The sequence below is a fragment of the Bufo gargarizans genome, chromosome 9, assembly GCF_014858855.1.
Source record: "Bufo gargarizans isolate SCDJY-AF-19 chromosome 9, ASM1485885v1, whole genome shotgun sequence".
Taxonomy (NCBI): Eukaryota; Metazoa; Chordata; class Amphibia; order Anura; family Bufonidae; genus Bufo; species Bufo gargarizans.
The window spans coordinates 12282809-12300434 of record NC_058088.1 but is presented as its reverse complement, the minus strand read 5'-3'; the positions used below and the strand labels follow the sequence as shown (position 1 = coordinate 12300434).

Here is a 17626-nt window from a genome sequence, read left to right as displayed (position 1 = left end):
GTTGATCATCTGGCAGGGGAATGAGGAGGAATTTGGGTCATTCATGCAACAGCTTAATACAAACAACATGAATATCAAACTTACCTTCAAGATCAGTCGGACCAGTATTGATTTCTTGGATGTATGTTTTTAGGTTGACGGTAGGGGGCGAATATTGACAGAGCTATATAGGAAACATACTTCTGTAAACTGTCTATTACATGCAAAATCGTCCCACCCTGGCAATCTCATCAACAGCATACCAGTGGGACAATTCCTAAGACTAAGGAGAATATGTTCAACTGAGCGTAACTTTGAATTTCGAGCTGAGGAACTTCGTCAGAGATTCCAAGACAGAGGTCCATAGAGACAGGATACCGAAGAGCCCTGGGGTCCAAGCGATCAGGTCTACTGTACAAAAATGAGGAGAGGAAACTGAGAAAATACGCTTCATCACTGAATATAACTCACGGTGGAGAAATGTTCGGCAGGTGTTGAGTAAGCATTGGAAAATCTTGCAGGCTGATCCACAATTGGAGAGAAAATTACCCCCTTGTCCATCAATTACATACCGTAGAGCTAAGGCTACTTTCACACTCAAATTTTGTGCGGATCCGTTATGGATCTGCAAAAATGGATCCATTACAATAATACAACCGCATGCATCCGTCTTGGATGGATCCGTTTGTATTATCAGTAACATAGCCAAGACGGAACTCCATTGAAAGTCAATGGGAGATGGATCAGTTTTCTATTGTGCCAGATAAAACGGATCCGTCCCCATTGACTTACATTGTGTGCCAGGACGGATCCGTTTGGCTCAGTTCTGTCAAACGAACAGCAAAACGTGTCCACCTACAGAGCGGAATGGAGACTGATCCAAGGCAAACGGATGCATTCTGAGCGGATCCTTTTCCATTCAGAATGCATTAGGGCAAAACTAAGGCTACTTTCACACTAGCGTTCGGGCGGATCCGTTCTGAACGGATCCGCTCATAATAATGCAGACGGAGGCTCCGTTCAGAACGGATCCGTCTGCATTAAAATGGCAAAAAAAAAGCTAAGTGTGAAAATAGCCTCGGACGGATCCGTCCAGACTTTCAATGTAAAGTCAATGGGGGACGGATCCGCTTGAAGATTGAGCCACATTGTGGCATCTTCAAACGGATCCGTCCCCATTGACTTACATTGTAAGTCTGGACGGATCCGCACGGCCAGGCGGACACCCGAACGCTGCAAGCAGCGTTCAGCTGTCCGCCTGTCCGTGCGGAGGCGAGCGGAGCGGAGGCTGAACGCCGCCAGACTGATGCAGTCTGAGCGGATCCGCTCCATTCAGACTGCATCAGGGCTGGACGGCTGCGTTCGGGTCCGCTCGTGAGCCCCTTCAAACGGAGCTCACGAACGGACCCATGAACGCTAGTGTGAAAGTAGCCTAATCCGTTTTGGACCGCTTGTGAGAGCCCATGATGGATCTCACAAACGGAAAGCCAAAATGCGAGTGTGAAAGTAGTCTATAAACCTAAAGGATCATTTAGTTAGAAGACACTATACAATGTTAAAACCAGGATTATTTGGTAGTAAGGGATGTGGTAAATGTGTTGCTTGTGTTAACATGGACAGGGCAGAGCACTTTTGGGATTCTGCACATAAGAAACAGTATGTAATAACTTGTGCAGCGCTGGGTGTGAGCTATTGGGCCATCTGTCCATGTAAATTGATTTATGTGGGCATGACCTCTCGCCCCTGAAGAGACATATCAGGTAACACGTTCTAGCAATACAAGCAGCGAAGGAATCACAGGATTTGGAGAATCTACAAACGATTACTAGACACATCAGGGATCAACATAACTCGGATAGTTCACTCCTCCGATTTAGGGGCATCGACTGGGTGATTGTTTCCCCTAGAGGAGGTAATTGGAAAAAATTACTAGATGGATTTATCTATCAAACACTGTCACACCACATGGTCTCAGTGAAGGCAACAGTTCCGCTTCTTTTCTTTAGCTCTCTGTGAGCTCCTCTGGCTGGATTTCGTCTTTTAAAACGTTAATTTGTTTTTAAAGAGGACCTTTCACCTGGAAAAACATTGTGAACTAAGTATAACCCCTAGAGTATAAACTCCAGTATAACCATGTTATAAGGGAAAATAATACAATCTACAGAACACCGATCCCAGACCCGAACTTCTGTGAAGAAGTTCGGGTTTGGGTACGAAACATGTGCGATTTTTCTCACGCGAGTGCAAAACGCATATGTTTTGCACTCACGCTGAAAAATCGCGGGTGTTCCCGCAACGCACCCGCACATTTTCCCGCAACGCCCGTCTGAAAGAGGCCTAACAGCCAAACAAAACTCAATATTTATTGCCCTGATTCTGTAGTTTACAGAAACACCCCATATGTGGTCGTAAACTGCTGTACGGGCACACGGCAGGGCACACAAGGAAAGGAACACCATATGGTTTTTGGAGGGTAGATTTCACTGGGATAATTGTAAGCTGTCATGTCACATTTGAAGACCCCCTGATGCACCCCTAGAGTAGAAACTCCAAAAAACCTATGAGATAAGGTGGCAGTTTTGTTGGTACTATTTTAGGGTACATATGATTTTTAGTTGCTCTATATTACACTTTTTGAGAGGCAAGGTACCAAAAAATATCTGTTTTGGCACTGTTTTCATTTTTTATTTACAATGTTCATCTGACAGGTTAGATCATGTGTTTTTTTTATAGAGCAGGTTGTTACATGTAACAATACCAAATATGACTACTTATTTTAGTTGTTTGTTTCAGTTTTACATGATAAAGTATTATTTTTTTTTTTAATGATTTTTTTAGTGTCTCCATATTCTGAAAGCCAGTTTTTTAAAATTTTGGGCGACTTTCTTATGTATGGGCTCATTTTTTTCGGTATGAGATGACGGTTTGATTAGTACTATTTTAGGGTGCATATAACTTTTTGATCACTTGGTATTACACTTTTTGTAATGTAAGGTGACAAAAAAAAATGGCCTTTTGACACGGTTTTTATTTTATTTACAGTGTTCATCTGAGGGGTTAGGTCATGTGATTTTTTTATAGAGCAGGTTCTTACGGACATGGCGATACGTAATATGTCAACTTTTTTTTAATTAATTTTTTTACATTTAATACAATAAAAGCATTTTTGAAACAAAACAAATCATGTTTTAGTGTCTCCATAGTCTGAGAGCCATAGTTTTTTTTAAATTTTTGAGCGATTGTCTTAGTTAGGGGCTCTTTTTTTGCGGGATGAGATGACGGTTCGATTGGCACTATTTTGGGATGCATACGCCTTTTTGATCACTTTGTGTTGCACTTTAAGTGATGTAAGGTAACCAAAAAATGTTTTTTTTAGCACAATTTTATTATTTTTTGACAGTGTTCATCTGAGGGGTTAGGTCATGTGATATTTTTATCGAGTCGGTCGATACGGACGCGTTCGATACCTAATATGTCTACTTTTCTTTTTTCCCTATTTTAAAAAAAAATTACTTTATTTTGGGAAAAGGACGCTTTTTTTTCTTTTATTTGAAACTTTGGATTTTTTGGTAAAACGTAATTTTTTTAAACTTTATTTTTTGTCCCACTCTGGGACTTCCAACTTTTTGGGGTCTCATCCCCTTTACAATGCATGACAATACTTCTGTATTGTCATGCACTGGCTGTAAGTGTATTACACACTTACAGCTTCCTGCCTGTGATATCCAGGGGGCTGGATCTCACAGGCTGTCACGGAAGGCATCAGGCTGCCTTCCCTGCCATTGGGTCCCCGTCACAGCAGCACGGGGACTCGATGGAAGCTCTCTGCCGCTGCACACATCGCACTTGCCGCGGTCAGCGCTGACCGCGGCACATCAAGGGCTAATGTGCCGGCATCTGTGTTTTCACTAATGCCGGCGCATACAGCAGGGGTCCGGCTATCAGTGACTGCAAGAGAAGTGTTTTTGCTGAACCCTGCCGGATCCAGCAAAAACACTGGTGTGAAAGTAGCCTAAGGCCCCTTTCACACGGGCGAGATTTCCGCCCAGGTGCAATGCGTGAGGTTAACGCATTGCACCTGCACTGAATCCGGACCCATTCATTTCTATGGGGCTGTGCACATGAGCGGAGATTTTCACGCATCACTTGTGCGGTGCGTGAAAATCGCAGCATGCTCTATTTTGTGCGTTTTTCAACCATAGAAGTGAATGTGGCTGCGTGAAAATTGCAAGCATCCGCAAGCAAGTGCGGATGCGGTGCGATTTTCACGCACGGTTTCTAGGAGACGATGGGGACCCGATCATTATTATTTTCCCTTATGACATGGTTATAAGGGAAAATAATAGCATTCTTAATACAGAATGCATAGTGCAATAGGGCTGGAGGGGTTTAAAAAAAAAATAAAAAAAAAATTTAACTCACCTTAATCCACTTGCTCACGCAGCCCGGCTTCTCTTCTCTCTTCATCTTTGCTGTGCACAGGAAAAGGACCTGTGGTGACGTCACTGCGCTCATCACAAGGTCCGTCACATGATCCATCACCATGGCAAAAAAAGATCATGTGACGGACCATGTGATGAGCACAGTGACGTCATCAAAGGTCCTATTCCTGTGCACAGCAAAGATGAAGAGAAGAGAGAAGAGAAGCCGGGCTGCGCGAGCAAGTGGATTATGGTGAGTTAAAAAAATTATTATTTTTTTAACCCCTCCAGCGCTATGGTACTATGCATTCTGTATTCAGAATGCTATTATTTTCCCTTATAACCATGTTATAAGGGAAAATAAAATCTACACAACACCTAACCCAAACCCGAACTTCTGTGAAGAAGTCCGGGTTTGGGTACCAAACATGCCGATTTTTTTCACGCGCGTGCAAAACGCATTACAATGTTTTGCACTTGCGCGGAAAAATCGCGCATTTTCCCACAACGCATCCGCATCTTATCTGGCCCCAAAACATGGCGCCTGTGTGAAAGAAGCCTAACACTTTTTTGCCTAGTGTCGCCTCCTAGTGGCAGCAGCAGCTATACCCATGGTCTCCTGTGTCCCCCAATTAACTCAGCGAGAAAAAGATTTTACACGTAAGCACAAAAAATCCTATTTTGTGTGCATGAGCCCTAAAGCAGTGTTTCCCAACCAGTGTGCCTCCAGCTGTTGCAAAACTACAACTCCCAGCATGCCCGCACAGCCAAAGGCTGTCCAGGCATGCTGGGAGTTGTAGTTTTGCAACAGCTGGAGGCACACTGGTTGGGAAACACTGCCCTAAGGCCCCATGCACACGGCCGTTGTTCACGGCCGTGTGCGGGCCGTGGAACCGCGGCCTGGATCCCTTCCTGTGAGCTGGAGCGCACGGCGTCACTGGTTGCTATGACGCCGTGCGCCCCCTGCTGCCGGCACAGTACAGTAATACACTGGTATAGATCATACCAGTGTAGTACTGTATTGCGGCGGCAGCAGGGAGCGCACGGCGTCATAGCAACCAGTGACGCCGTGCGCTCCAGCTCACAGGAAGGGATCCAGGCCGCGGTTCCACGGCCCGCACACGGCCGTGAACAACGGCCGTGTGCATGGGGCCTAAAGGATAGAAAAGCATTGTTTGCGACACTTTTGCATCCTTTTTTTCCCCAACATATACCGGTACGTTAAATGGATGACAAAAACGTGATGTGAACCCAGCCTAAGCTCCTTATTTTTCCATGCATTGAAAGAAACGTAAAAAAAAAATAAGAGTAAAAATGTCACCGAATGACCATAAAAGACAATAGACCTTCAGCTAACACCTGAAACTGCTGTTTTTACAAAAAAAAAAGAAGCAAAACCACGTTACATTTTCTGTAATGATATAATGATGTTGCAAAAAAATCCATCCAAGTCGCAGTCACATCCGCAGCAGGATGCGTTGCAAAACCATTCAATAGCAATACAAAAAATATGTTGCACAACTGTGTACCCCAAGTGTGAAAGGAAAGGGGGCTTATTCTGCGCAGGTTTCCCCCAGACACGTGGACGACGTCTCATACACCGCGCTCGCCTCCATCACTGGAGCAATGTCTGTGGTTTCTGACAGAATTTCCAGGCAAATCCTGACCATGTGAACACGGCCTTACAGTCACAGCTCATGCGGAGCCCCTGCAGAATATACGGCCGCGGTCACACGGTGCGGTCACAGCCGCTCCCTCTGATGGAAGGTTCTTCTATTTATTTCACAGGTAACGGTTTTTAAATTATCCCACAAAATCTATGTATTATTTTTTCCTGGTGGGGTCATGACCTCTAATAACCCCAAAGTGTCAGGTAAAACTCTGCGACTTTTCAGGACACTTCCAGCTATTTCCCCACAGCTGTCATATACCCGGCGCCTCTACTTTCCCGTTTTCCTGTCAGACCTGTCCCCGCCGCTGCGTCCTCCCCTCACACACAGCAGACGGGACGAGAACAACCGAGAACCTTCTCATCGCCGATAATCGCCGCTCCCGGTCACACAGTCTCCGGGCATCTTCCAGACTCTTCGGGAGCTGTCTCACGCCCCGCCCCTTCCTCGCGCTGATTGGCTCAGAAGTTCTCTGACTGACAGCGCAGCCTGGAACTATCGCGAAAATTCTCTCTGCTCCATGACGTCACGGACAGCCGCCGCCGCTGATTGGTCGAGCTTCAGACTGACTAGAAAGCTCCCGAATATTCTCCATCGGGCTGTGTGTCATGCGGCTCTGTGATTGGCTGCTTCAGCGGGGAACGTTCGGGAAACTTCGGGATAGTTGCTAAGTGATGTAGGGGAGCGTGGTGAGGAGCGCTGTGATTGGTTAGAAGGCTGTGACGTGTCTACACTGTACACATATATAGAGGCGCCGTGCAGCGTGGAGCAGCAGTTACTGATAACTCTCCTCACAAGACACGAGCTGCAAAGCGCAACCTCAGGAGAAGCTCTTCACCAAGAAGCCGCTCTGCCACCTGCATTCATCCCGCTGATACGTCCAGCAGCACTCACATCCTGACAGAAGATGGCACCTAAAGGAACCGCCATTGGCATTGACCTGGGCACCACCTACTCCTGTGTGGGGGTCTTCCAGCATGGCAAGGTGGAGATCATCGCCAACGACCAGGGCAACCGCACCACCCCCAGCTACGTGGCCTTCACCGACACCGAGAGACTCATCGGAGACGCTGCCAAGAACCAGGTGGCCCTCAACCCCCAGAACACAGTCTTTGATGCCAAGAGGCTGATTGGCAGAAGGTTTGATGAGCCGGTGGTGCAGTCTGACATGAAGCACTGGCCCTTCCAGTTGGTGAGTGATGGAGGAAAGCCCAAGGTCCAAGTGGAGTATAAAGGAGAGGACAAGACCTTCTTCCCTGAGGAGATCTCCTCTATGGTGCTGCTAAAGATGAAGGAGACGGCAGAGGCTTTCCTGGGTCATCCAGTCACCAATGCGGTCATCACCGTGCCAGCCTACTTCAATGACTCCCAGCGGCAGGCCACCAAAGACGCCGGTGTCATCGCTGGACTCAACGTGCTGAGAATCATCAATGAGCCTACAGCAGCTGCCATCGCTTACGGTCTGGACAAGGGAGCCCGTGGAGAACGCAACGTCCTCATCTTTGACCTGGGAGGTGGCACCTTCGACGTCTCCATCCTTACCATTGATGACGGCATCTTTGAGGTAAAGGCCACAGCGGGTGACACTCATTTGGGAGGAGAGGACTTTGATAACAGAATGGTCAACCACTTTGTGGAAGAATTCAAACGCAAACATAAAAAGGACATTACCCAAAACAAGAGGGCCCTGAGGAGACTGAGGACATCCTGCGAGAGAGCCAAGCGCACCCTGTCCTCCAGCACCCAGGCAAGCATCGAGATTGACTCCCTGTACGAGGGCATTGACTTCTACACTTCCATCACTAGAGCCCGCTTTGAGGAGTTGTGTTCCGACCTCTTCCGTGGTACCCTGGAGCCTGTTGAGAAAGCCCTGCGAGATGCCAAGATGGACAAGTCACAGATCCATGAAATTGTCCTAGTGGGAGGCTCCACACGTATCCCCAAGGTGCAGAAGCTGCTGCAGGACTTCTTCAATGGCCGAGAGCTGAACAAGAGCATCAACCCAGATGAAGCTGTGGCCTATGGGGCTGCTGTCCAGGCTGCCATCCTCATGGGAGACAAGTCAGAGAATGTGCAGGACCTCCTTCTACTGGATGTGGCTCCTCTTTCTTTGGGCCTGGAGACAGCTGGAGGGGTTATGACCGTCCTCATCAAACGCAACACAACCATCCCCACCAAGCAAACCCAGGTCTTCACCACCTACTCTGACAGCCAACCAGGTGTCCTCATTCAGGTGTATGAAGGTGAGAGAGCCATGACCAAGGACAACAACCTGCTGGGTAAATTTGAGCTGAGTGGAATTCCCCCTGCTCCTCGGGGTGTACCCGAGATCGAGGTGACCTTTGATATAGATGCCAACGGTATCCTCAACGTATCTGCTGTGGACAAGAGCTCAGGCAAACAGAACAAGATCACCATTACAAACGACAAAGGCCGACTGAGCAAAGAGGAGATAGAGAAGATGGTGCAAGATGCTGAGAAATACAAAGCGGATGATGATGACCAGAGAGAGAAAATTACTGCCAAAAACTCCCTGGAGTCCTATGCCTTCAACATAAAGAGCATGGTGGAAGATGAGAACATAAAGGGGAAGATCAGTGATGAAGATAAGAGGGTCATCTCGGACAAGTGTAAAGAGATCATTGCCTGGCTGGAGAACAACCAACTTGCAGAGAAAGATGAGTATACCCATAAGCAGAAAGAGCTGGAGAAGGTGTACCAACCAATCATCACCAAGATGTACCAGGGAGGTATGCCAGGAGGTATGCCCGGCTCCAGCTGTGGTGCACAGGCCCGACAGGGCAGCAGCTCTGGGCCCACCATTGAGGAGGTGGATTAAACTTTTATAAGGGTCCAGCTATGAACAGAACGGACACAGACTTGCTGCTGAGCTGTTGCCCTTATTGACTGACTTTTGGTAGCAGCTCTGGGCCCACCACTAAGTAGGTGGATTAAAAAGTATGAACTTTGACTTTTTTATGCTCAAGTCTGATAAATGGACTTTTTGGTTCTGTTTTATTTTTTTATAAGCTTAGGACCTTAAGGCCTCATGCACACGACCGTATGTATTTTGCGGTCTGCAAAAAAAGGATACGCAAAAAGTACGGATGACGTCCGTGTACAATCCTGTTCTATTTTTTTGCGGAACAGACATACGGAAACGGAATGCACACGGTGTACCTTCCGTTTTTTTTGCGGACCGATTGAAATAATTGGTTCCGTATACGGTCCCAAAAAGCCCTAAGAGTATTTTTCCTGGAGAAAAATGTTGATATGTTTTATTTGAATGTTTGTTGTCTTTTTTTAATGATTTAAAAAAAAATATATTTTTTATCTAATTTGTCCTAAGTATGTGTTACTGTAACTGTTTATTAGATACTTTGTGTTGTTTTTTTCTTTTTGTGTAAATAAATTTATTTTACCACTAGATCGTGTTAAGTTTTTTATTTTAAATTTACCAGGTATTTCTAGTGTTTTTGGTGTTTCTCGTAAAATATATAAACTGTTTTAACACAACATAAATAGTTTTATATAGTCTGTTGCTTGTGTCTGGTATTGCAGTAGTTACTCAATAGGACTGAATAGTAATACCAGATACAGCCCATAGACGGTGTAATTAGGAAAGCTCCAAAAACTGAATGGGAGCAGCGCTACGATAGCATTCACAGCCACTGCCCAGTGTACAGAGCCGCATTCTCCCCGTGCTGGGAGAAGTACCCCCACTGATCAGATATTGATGACCTAGCCTAAGGATAGGTCATTAATATTTAAAGGGACACTCCGCATACAAAAATAATAATAATCACATTAACTGAGGAATAACAGCACTTGCATAGTGATCTCCTTTGCGGCTGCAGCTTCATCGATTCCCAGGATCCTCTTCTGTCATCAAAGATGGCCGTACTGCTGCACACTGTGCATCGGTAGTCCTAAGAGACTTCCTGCTTGTCGGGCCCTGCTCTAGGATTGGCCACCACTACTTATGTGAACAGCCATTATGGATGACAAAAGAGAAGCCTAGGAACCTGCAAATTAAAAGAAGGTCACCATGTAAGTGTTCTGTTTGTCCCCCCAGTTAGGGTTCATTCACACGTCCGTAGTGTATTGCGGATCCGCAATACACCCGGCCGGCACCCCCCATAGAACTGCCTATTCAGAATAGGACATGTTCTATTTTTTTGCGGAGCTGCGGCCCAGAAGTTCGGGGCCACGCTCCGGAAATGCGGATGCAGAGAGCACATAGTGCGCTCTCCACATCTCTCACGGCCCCATAGAGAATGAATGGATCCACACCAGTTCCCAATATTGTGGAACGGATGGAGACCCATTTGCGGACGTGTGAATGGACCCTTAATGTGATTTTTTTCCCCCCTAAAACAGAGTGTGGTTTGTGTGTTTGCCTGCATGTCCCAGGCCAACTGCGGCTCCTCAGACCCAAACTGACTGTATTATAGTAATTTATGTTACAGTCAGTTTATATCTGATGGGCCGTCTACAGCAGAACACTCACCAGATGATGTCAGTATACAGCAATAGCCCTGTGATCAGATAAACTGGGTGCATCACAAATTACTAGGATGCAGTCTCTTCTGGGGAGCTGTGGCCGTCACATGGACCATGTTTTCCGGGAGGATCACGGTTTTGCCCATGATGCTTACGTCTTGCAAAATCCAGGCATCTTTTAGATTAGGAGGAGACTTCATATATTTAAAGGGGTTATCCAAGACTAATACCGACCAACCTGTAGTGGTGATCAAACTTACCTAGTCATAGCTCTGGGATTTGTGTCTGTTGCACCCAGCCCTGCTCTTCCTCTCCTTGTGGTGCTGAAAACGTCCATCGACGGGGGTACATGTGACTTCTGCAGCCCTTCCCCTTGTGTCACAACAACTGGTACAGATAGGTGTGGACTGGGAACTTAAAGTGGCCTCGTTTTGTAATTAGGTTCAAATTGATGGAAGGTAGGGACAGCAATACCATATTGTGGCACATTTTTCCACCCCAACAGAGCCAAAGACTACATTGCAGCACAAAACACATCCCCAAAAACTTCCAGTGGCCGGCTGTGAGGAGGGCCTGGGCATCGGCCCACCAGGAAATTTCCCTGTAAGGTCTATGGCCAATCTGTCCCTGGGTTCAGACATAATTATTTTCACCAAGAGTTTCCTACATTGTATCCAGGGTCGTTCACACTAATAAAACAGCTACATGAACGTTGTACCATGTTGGCTGCATGTGTAGAAACCATAGGCCTCATATACTCAGTGTGTTAGGCCTCATACACACAGGCATGTGCTGCCCATGCCCATAATGCAGTCTACAATTTGGAAGATACAGTGCGGAATGACGGCATGAATCAGAAGCACTATGGAGTGCTTCAGTGGGTTTTCTGTCCCTGCCTCCGCACCGGAAAAAAAGTAGTGCACGCAATACTTTTTTGCGTTGCGGACTGTCGGATGCTTTTTTTGTTAGAAGTCTCACGACAAGCCTCTACGGCTCTGGGGGCATCTGTCTTCCACAATACCTGCTCCTTAGCGGGCGTTTCCTTTTTAAGCAGAGATGTATGCTGCGATCCTTACCTTTTGGAACGGCTTCCATGAGTGTATTCTGGCGAGTGTATGTGATCTCTCTTGTGTATTGTAGCCTACTTTCTTTTAAGAGTGCAGTTGCTCAGTTTGCTCAGGCTGTCTAATGCCAGTTATGATATGGTCTTGGTTCCAGCATCACTTGTAGTCTTCCTTGTGTCTAGTGGCGGAGGTTGCTTTGGCTGCACTCTTTTGCCGCATTGCTCTCTGCTGCATGGCTGGGATGCTATTTATCCCTGGGGACACATTCTTTTCCTCTTTTTTTTTTTTTTTTAATATTTAACATTTTATTGAAAGTTTCATTTGAAAATAATCAGATACAAAATAGAATTTTGACATGTTCAGTAATCAACATTGTACATCTGTTGAAATGACATCCATTTGACAAAAATAGAAACTACATTTCTAATAATCCCTCAAACACCCTTCCCCCCTCCAACTTCCTTCATCTGGATACTACCCACCAATCTATGACATTTATATCTGTGCGAATGCTGTGGTACAGTTATGTCTCTATCTCACTGTAAATTTTCCCAAAGTTCCTTTCAGATCTCTCAACAAATACCACTCTGTATGTTGAAAATTTGCCATAAGGGACATAATGTCATCTGCAGGTAAATGCCTGGACATAAAGACATTCCATTTATCTAGGATTCTTTTCCTCTTAAATTACTCCCCATTTGTCTATGGTTTTTCATTTTCTTCCTCTGATTGGTTCCCGTTGTGGCTTCTTGTCCCCCTTGGCTATCCCTTATCTCTGTCTTGATGAGTGATCAAATTCCATACTTTTTAGTCTCTTCTTGTGGTGGATTCTTTACAAGGGAGTGGCTACTCGCTATTTTCTTTTACAAATTGGCCCACAGGGGTCTCCTCACGTACCTGGGAGATCCCTACAAAACTAGTCCTCTGCCAGTTGCCCTGTAACTCCTTCCAGTTTTCCCAGTTTTTTCCTGGGTTAATGTTTCCCATCCTGATACTTACACATTTGGTAAGGTTGTGTCTGGGTTTTCCTGTTGAACTCAGATTCTACAGTTCATTTCTGTTGAGTAGACACCCCTCGGTTTTCCATGGGGGCTATTGCCATGCAAGACATCCTGGCCAGGTCCCCACAGCAATTCTGTGGTCCTCGCTATCCAGAAGTACCTTCCGCACATCATCTTCAGTCGTCAGACATGCTTATCCATCTTGTGGATATTATGTGCTGCTATCCACATAATCTGAAGCCTCTCGAGGCCTTGGGCTTTGTTTCACTGGGTTTTCCTTTTTTTTACGCAGTCTAAGATGTTGTGCGTTCTACGCTCTCTGGCTGGTCTTCCTGGTTCATGCTCTCCCTGTCCTATAAAGGGTTCCTGTACATCCTTTCCCAACATTTCTGTGCAGGATCCCATGGCCAGCCTTAGATTTGTTCTGGTCTTTTATTCCCTCCCCATGGTACTGCTTTGGAACATCCCATGGTCTCCTGTGTCCCCCAATGATACGAGCGAGAAAATTCGATTTTTTTGTGCTTACCTATAAAAATCATTTTCACGTTGAGTTGATTGGGGGACCCAGCTCCCACCCAGTAAGTTCATTGCTGGTTCTTTTTGGTGGGTCCCACCTGTTCTTGGTTCTGACCCATCTCCAGCTCTCTTTCATACAATTGGTTTCCTTTGGCTTCTCCTACTGCTTTTGTATAAACTGATTAGCTCAGTGTATGCAGGAGGGGTATAGCTGAGAGGAGGAGCTAAGGCTACTTTCACACTACCGTTAATATTTTACGGTATTGAGATCCATCATAGGGGCTCAATACCAGAAAAAAAAACGATTCCATTCTGGCCCCATTTATTGTCAATGGGGACAAAACGTAACTAAACAGAACGGAATGCTCCATAATGCATTCCGTTCCATTCTAATATCGGAGAGCAAACTGCAGCATGCTGCGGTTTGCTTTCCGTCCTGGAATGCGGAGCAAGACAGATCCGTCCTGACCCACAATGCAAGTCAATGGGGACAGATTTGTTTTCTCTGACACAATAGAAAACTGATCCGTCCTCCATTGACTTTCAATGAAGTTCATGTCGGATCCATCTTGGGTATGTTAAAGATAATACAAACTGATCCTTTCATAACAGATGCAGATGGTTGTATTATCAAAAAGCTATTAAAAAACACCACACATGTATAATACAAAAATATATCTTTATTACATGTCGACAATTAGACATACACTGGTAATATAAAAGACAATATTAAAAACATTGCAGGTAGGTACTATGATAGATGATATACCCCACCAGACTCCAAATTTACATATGTGATGTTATTATGTACCACTTGTGCAGTAATAGTTGTACTGGATAGAGAGGCCCCTAAACGTATCCCCTATAGTGCATACCCAATTAGTTGATGTCAGTGGCCAACCATGTCCAGCAAAAATAATATAACAATAACCTCAATATAGTATGGACAATTGGACAAACTCAGACATCAAAATAATTAGTTTAGTATAAGAAGGGATCAGCCTTGTTCAATCCGGTTCAATCTGAATGACCCTAATTGTTATAGAAAACTGACTTTCAATCCGACTGAGAAATTCAGGAAAGACGCCATTCTCTGCCAGAATGTTGAAGCGGGATTAATTTCTAAGAAACAATACTAATGTTTGATGCCCGAACACTCAGTAATCCCCACTCTTCATTTTCTCTCAAATGTACATAAGAACATTGAGCAACCTCCGGGGAGACCGATAGTGTCAGGGGTGAATGGCCTAAATGATTCTACCTGTAAATACATTGAAATTTTTTTATATCCTCTAGTGGAAGGCCTTCCCTCCTATTTGAAAGATACTGTAGACATCCTGAAGATAGTGGAGGAGATCCAACTTGAACCTGACATGACCATAGCAACTTGTGACGTCGAGTCATTATATACCTCAATTAGACATGATGATGGTCTAAGGGTGGCCGACTTTTTTCTTCAGGCCACTAACATGGCCAAAGAAAAATGTTTCTTATATCTTTGTTGGAATTTGTTTTGACTCACAATTTCTTTCTGTTTGGGGGGTCTTTCTACCTACAGCTCCAGGGCACCGCAATGGGGGTATCTTGTGCGCCCTCATATGCTAATTTGTTCCTGGGGTTGTGAGAGAGGGAGGTCCTCCAGAAAGACCCCCTGCCTATGGCCCGCAAAGTTCAGTATTGGGGCCGTTATATAGATGATTTGTTGATCATCTGGCAGGGAAATGAGGAGGAATTTGGGTCATTTATGCAACAGCTTAATACAAACAACATGAATATCAAACTTACCTTCAAGATCAGTCGGACCAGTATTGATTTCTTGGATGTATGTTTTTAGGTTGACGGTAGGGGGCGAATATTGACAGAGCTATATAGGAAACATACTTCTGTAAACTGTCTATTACATGCAAAATCGTCCCACCCTGGCAATCTCATCAACAGCATACCAGTGGGACAATTCCTAAGACTGAGGAGAATATGTTCAACTGAGCGTAACTTTGAATTTTGAGCTGAGGAACTTCGTCAGAGATTCCAGGACAGAGGTCCATAGAGACAGGATACCGAAGAGCCCTGGGGTCCAAGCGATCTGGTCTACTGTACAAAAATGAGGAGAGGAAACAGAGAAAATACGCTTCATCACTGAATATAACTCACGGTGGAGAAATGTTCGGCAGGTGTTGAGTAAGCATTGGAAAATCTTGCAGGCTGACCCACAATTGGAGAGAAAATTCCCTAATCGTCAATCAATTACATAACGTAGAGCTAAGGCTACTTTCACACTCAAATTTTGGGCGGATCCATTATGGATCTGCAAAAATGGATCCATTACAATAATACAACCGTCTTAAACGGATCCGTTTGTATTATCAGTAACATAGCCAAGATGGAACTCCATTGAAAGTCAATGGGAGATGGATCAGCTTTCTATTGTGCCAGATAAAATGGATCCGTCCCCATTTACTTACATTGTGTGCCAGGACGGATCCGTTTGGCTCAGTTACGTCAAGCAAACAGCAAAATGCTGCAAGCAGCGTTTTGGTGTCCGCCTACAGAGCGGAATGGAGACTGATCGGAGGATAACGGATGCATTCTGAGCGGATCCTTTTCCATTCAGAAAGCATTAGGGCAAAACTAATCCGTTTTGGACCGCTTGTGAGAGCCCATGATGGATCTCACAAACGGAAAGCCAAAACGCGAGCATGAAAGTAGTCTATAAACCTAAAGGATCATTTAGTTAGAAGACACTATACAATGTTAAAACCAGGATTAATTGGTACCAAGGGCCCTTCGTGGGGCAGTAAGGGACGTGGTAAATGTGTTGCTTGTGTTAACATGGACAGGGCAGAGCACTTTTGGGATTGTGCACATAAGAAACAGTATGTAATAACTTGTGCAGCGCTGGGTGTGAGCTATTGGGCCATCTGTCCATGTAAATTAATTTATGTGGGCATGACCTCTCGCCCCCTGAAGAGACATATCAGGTAACACGTTCTAGCAATACAAGCAGCGAAGGACTCACAGGATTTGGAGAATCTACAAACGATTACTAGACACTTCAGGGATCAACATAACGAGGATAGTTCACTCCTCCGATTTAGGGGCATCGACTGGTTGATCGTTTCCCCTGGAGGAGGTAGTTGGAAAAAATCCCTGAGTCAAAAAAAGACTAGATGGATTTATCTATCAAACACTGTCACACCACATGGTCTCAGTGAAGCTTCTTTTCTTTAGCTCTCTGTGAGCTCCTCTGGCTGGATTCCGTCTTTTAAAACATTAATATGTTTGATGTCTATTTGATTTATTTTTGACCATTGAGAAACAATCTCTTCCTGTATCACCTCCTTATACCTGGGATATTTAGATTGAAGATGTACGTCGGCCACATGCGTATAGGAGACCATTGGAGTTGGGATGACTACTATTGGGGTCCCCTGTGGGACATTTCGAATTGTTATTTTTTGCTGACGACGTACAGAGATCTATCCCATCAGCTATTCATTCCCAGGACTGTGACTGTGACGAGGGGACATCCTCTGTGTCTGGAGGAAAGAAGGTTTGTACACAAACATAGAAGAGGATTCTTTACGGTAAGAGCAGTGAGACTATGGAACTCTCTGCCTGAGGAGGTGGTGATGGTGAGTACAATAAAGGAATTCAAGAGGGCCTGGATGTATTTCTGGAGCGTAATAATATTACAGGCTATAGCTACTAGAGAGGGGTCTTCCTCTGGATCAACTTGCGGGATAACAGGCCGAACTGGATGGACAAATGTCTTTTTTCGGCCTTATGTACTATGTTACTTGATAATTAATGGAACCGTAATCACTGTTATATTGTATATTATATTAATTATGTTGATATATTGGGATATTATATATGGTTCACTACGCTCATCACATGGTCCGTCACATGATCCATCACCATGGTGATGGATCATGTGATGAACGCAGTGACGTCATCAAAGGTCCTATTCCTCACAGATAAAGACAGAAGAGATGCCGGCTGCGCGAACAAGTGGATTAAGGTGAGTTAAATTATTTTTTATTTTTACCAAAAATCCTATCTTGTGTGCATGAGCCCTAAAGGATAAAAAAGCGCAGTGTGCTACAGTTTTGCATCCTTTTTCCCCCCCAACATATACCAGTACGTTAAATGGATGACAAAAACGTGATGTGAACCCGGCCTAAGCGCTTTAGGCTACTTTCACACTTGCGGCAGGACGGATCCGGCAGGCTGGTCTCCCTGTCGGATCCGTCCTTCCGCTGTTTCGCCATATCGCCGCTCCGTCCCCATTGACTATAATGGGGACGGGGGCTGAGCTTCGGTGCAGTACGGCGAAAGCTGCCGGACTAAAAAGTCCTGCATGTCCGACTTTTTAGTCCGGCGGCTTTTGTCCTAGTCAATGGAGACGGAGTGGCGGTCCGGCGAAACAGCGGAAGGACGGATCCGACAGGGAGACCACACAAAAAATGTTG

The 17626-nt window shown here is 45.2% G+C and overlaps 1 protein-coding gene across 1 annotated transcript; it reads left to right on the top strand.

Moving 5' to 3' along the window:
• Positions 1 to 6863: 6863 nt before the first annotated feature.
• Positions 6864 to 9497, top strand: LOC122946333 (heat shock 70 kDa protein-like). Its single transcript, XM_044305889.1, has one exon. It carries the CDS (start codon positions 6978 to 6980, stop codon positions 8907 to 8909), a length of 1932 nt encoding a protein of 643 aa, XP_044161824.1. The 5' UTR covers positions 6864 to 6977; the 3' UTR covers positions 8910 to 9497.
• Positions 9498 to 17626: the final 8129 nt, after the last annotated feature.

What these genes read in the sequence shown, in the direction of transcription:
- LOC122946333 (XM_044305889.1), top strand. Translation starts at nt 6,978, where the DNA reads ATGGCACCTAAAGGAACCGCCATTGGCATTGACCTGGGCACCACCTAC.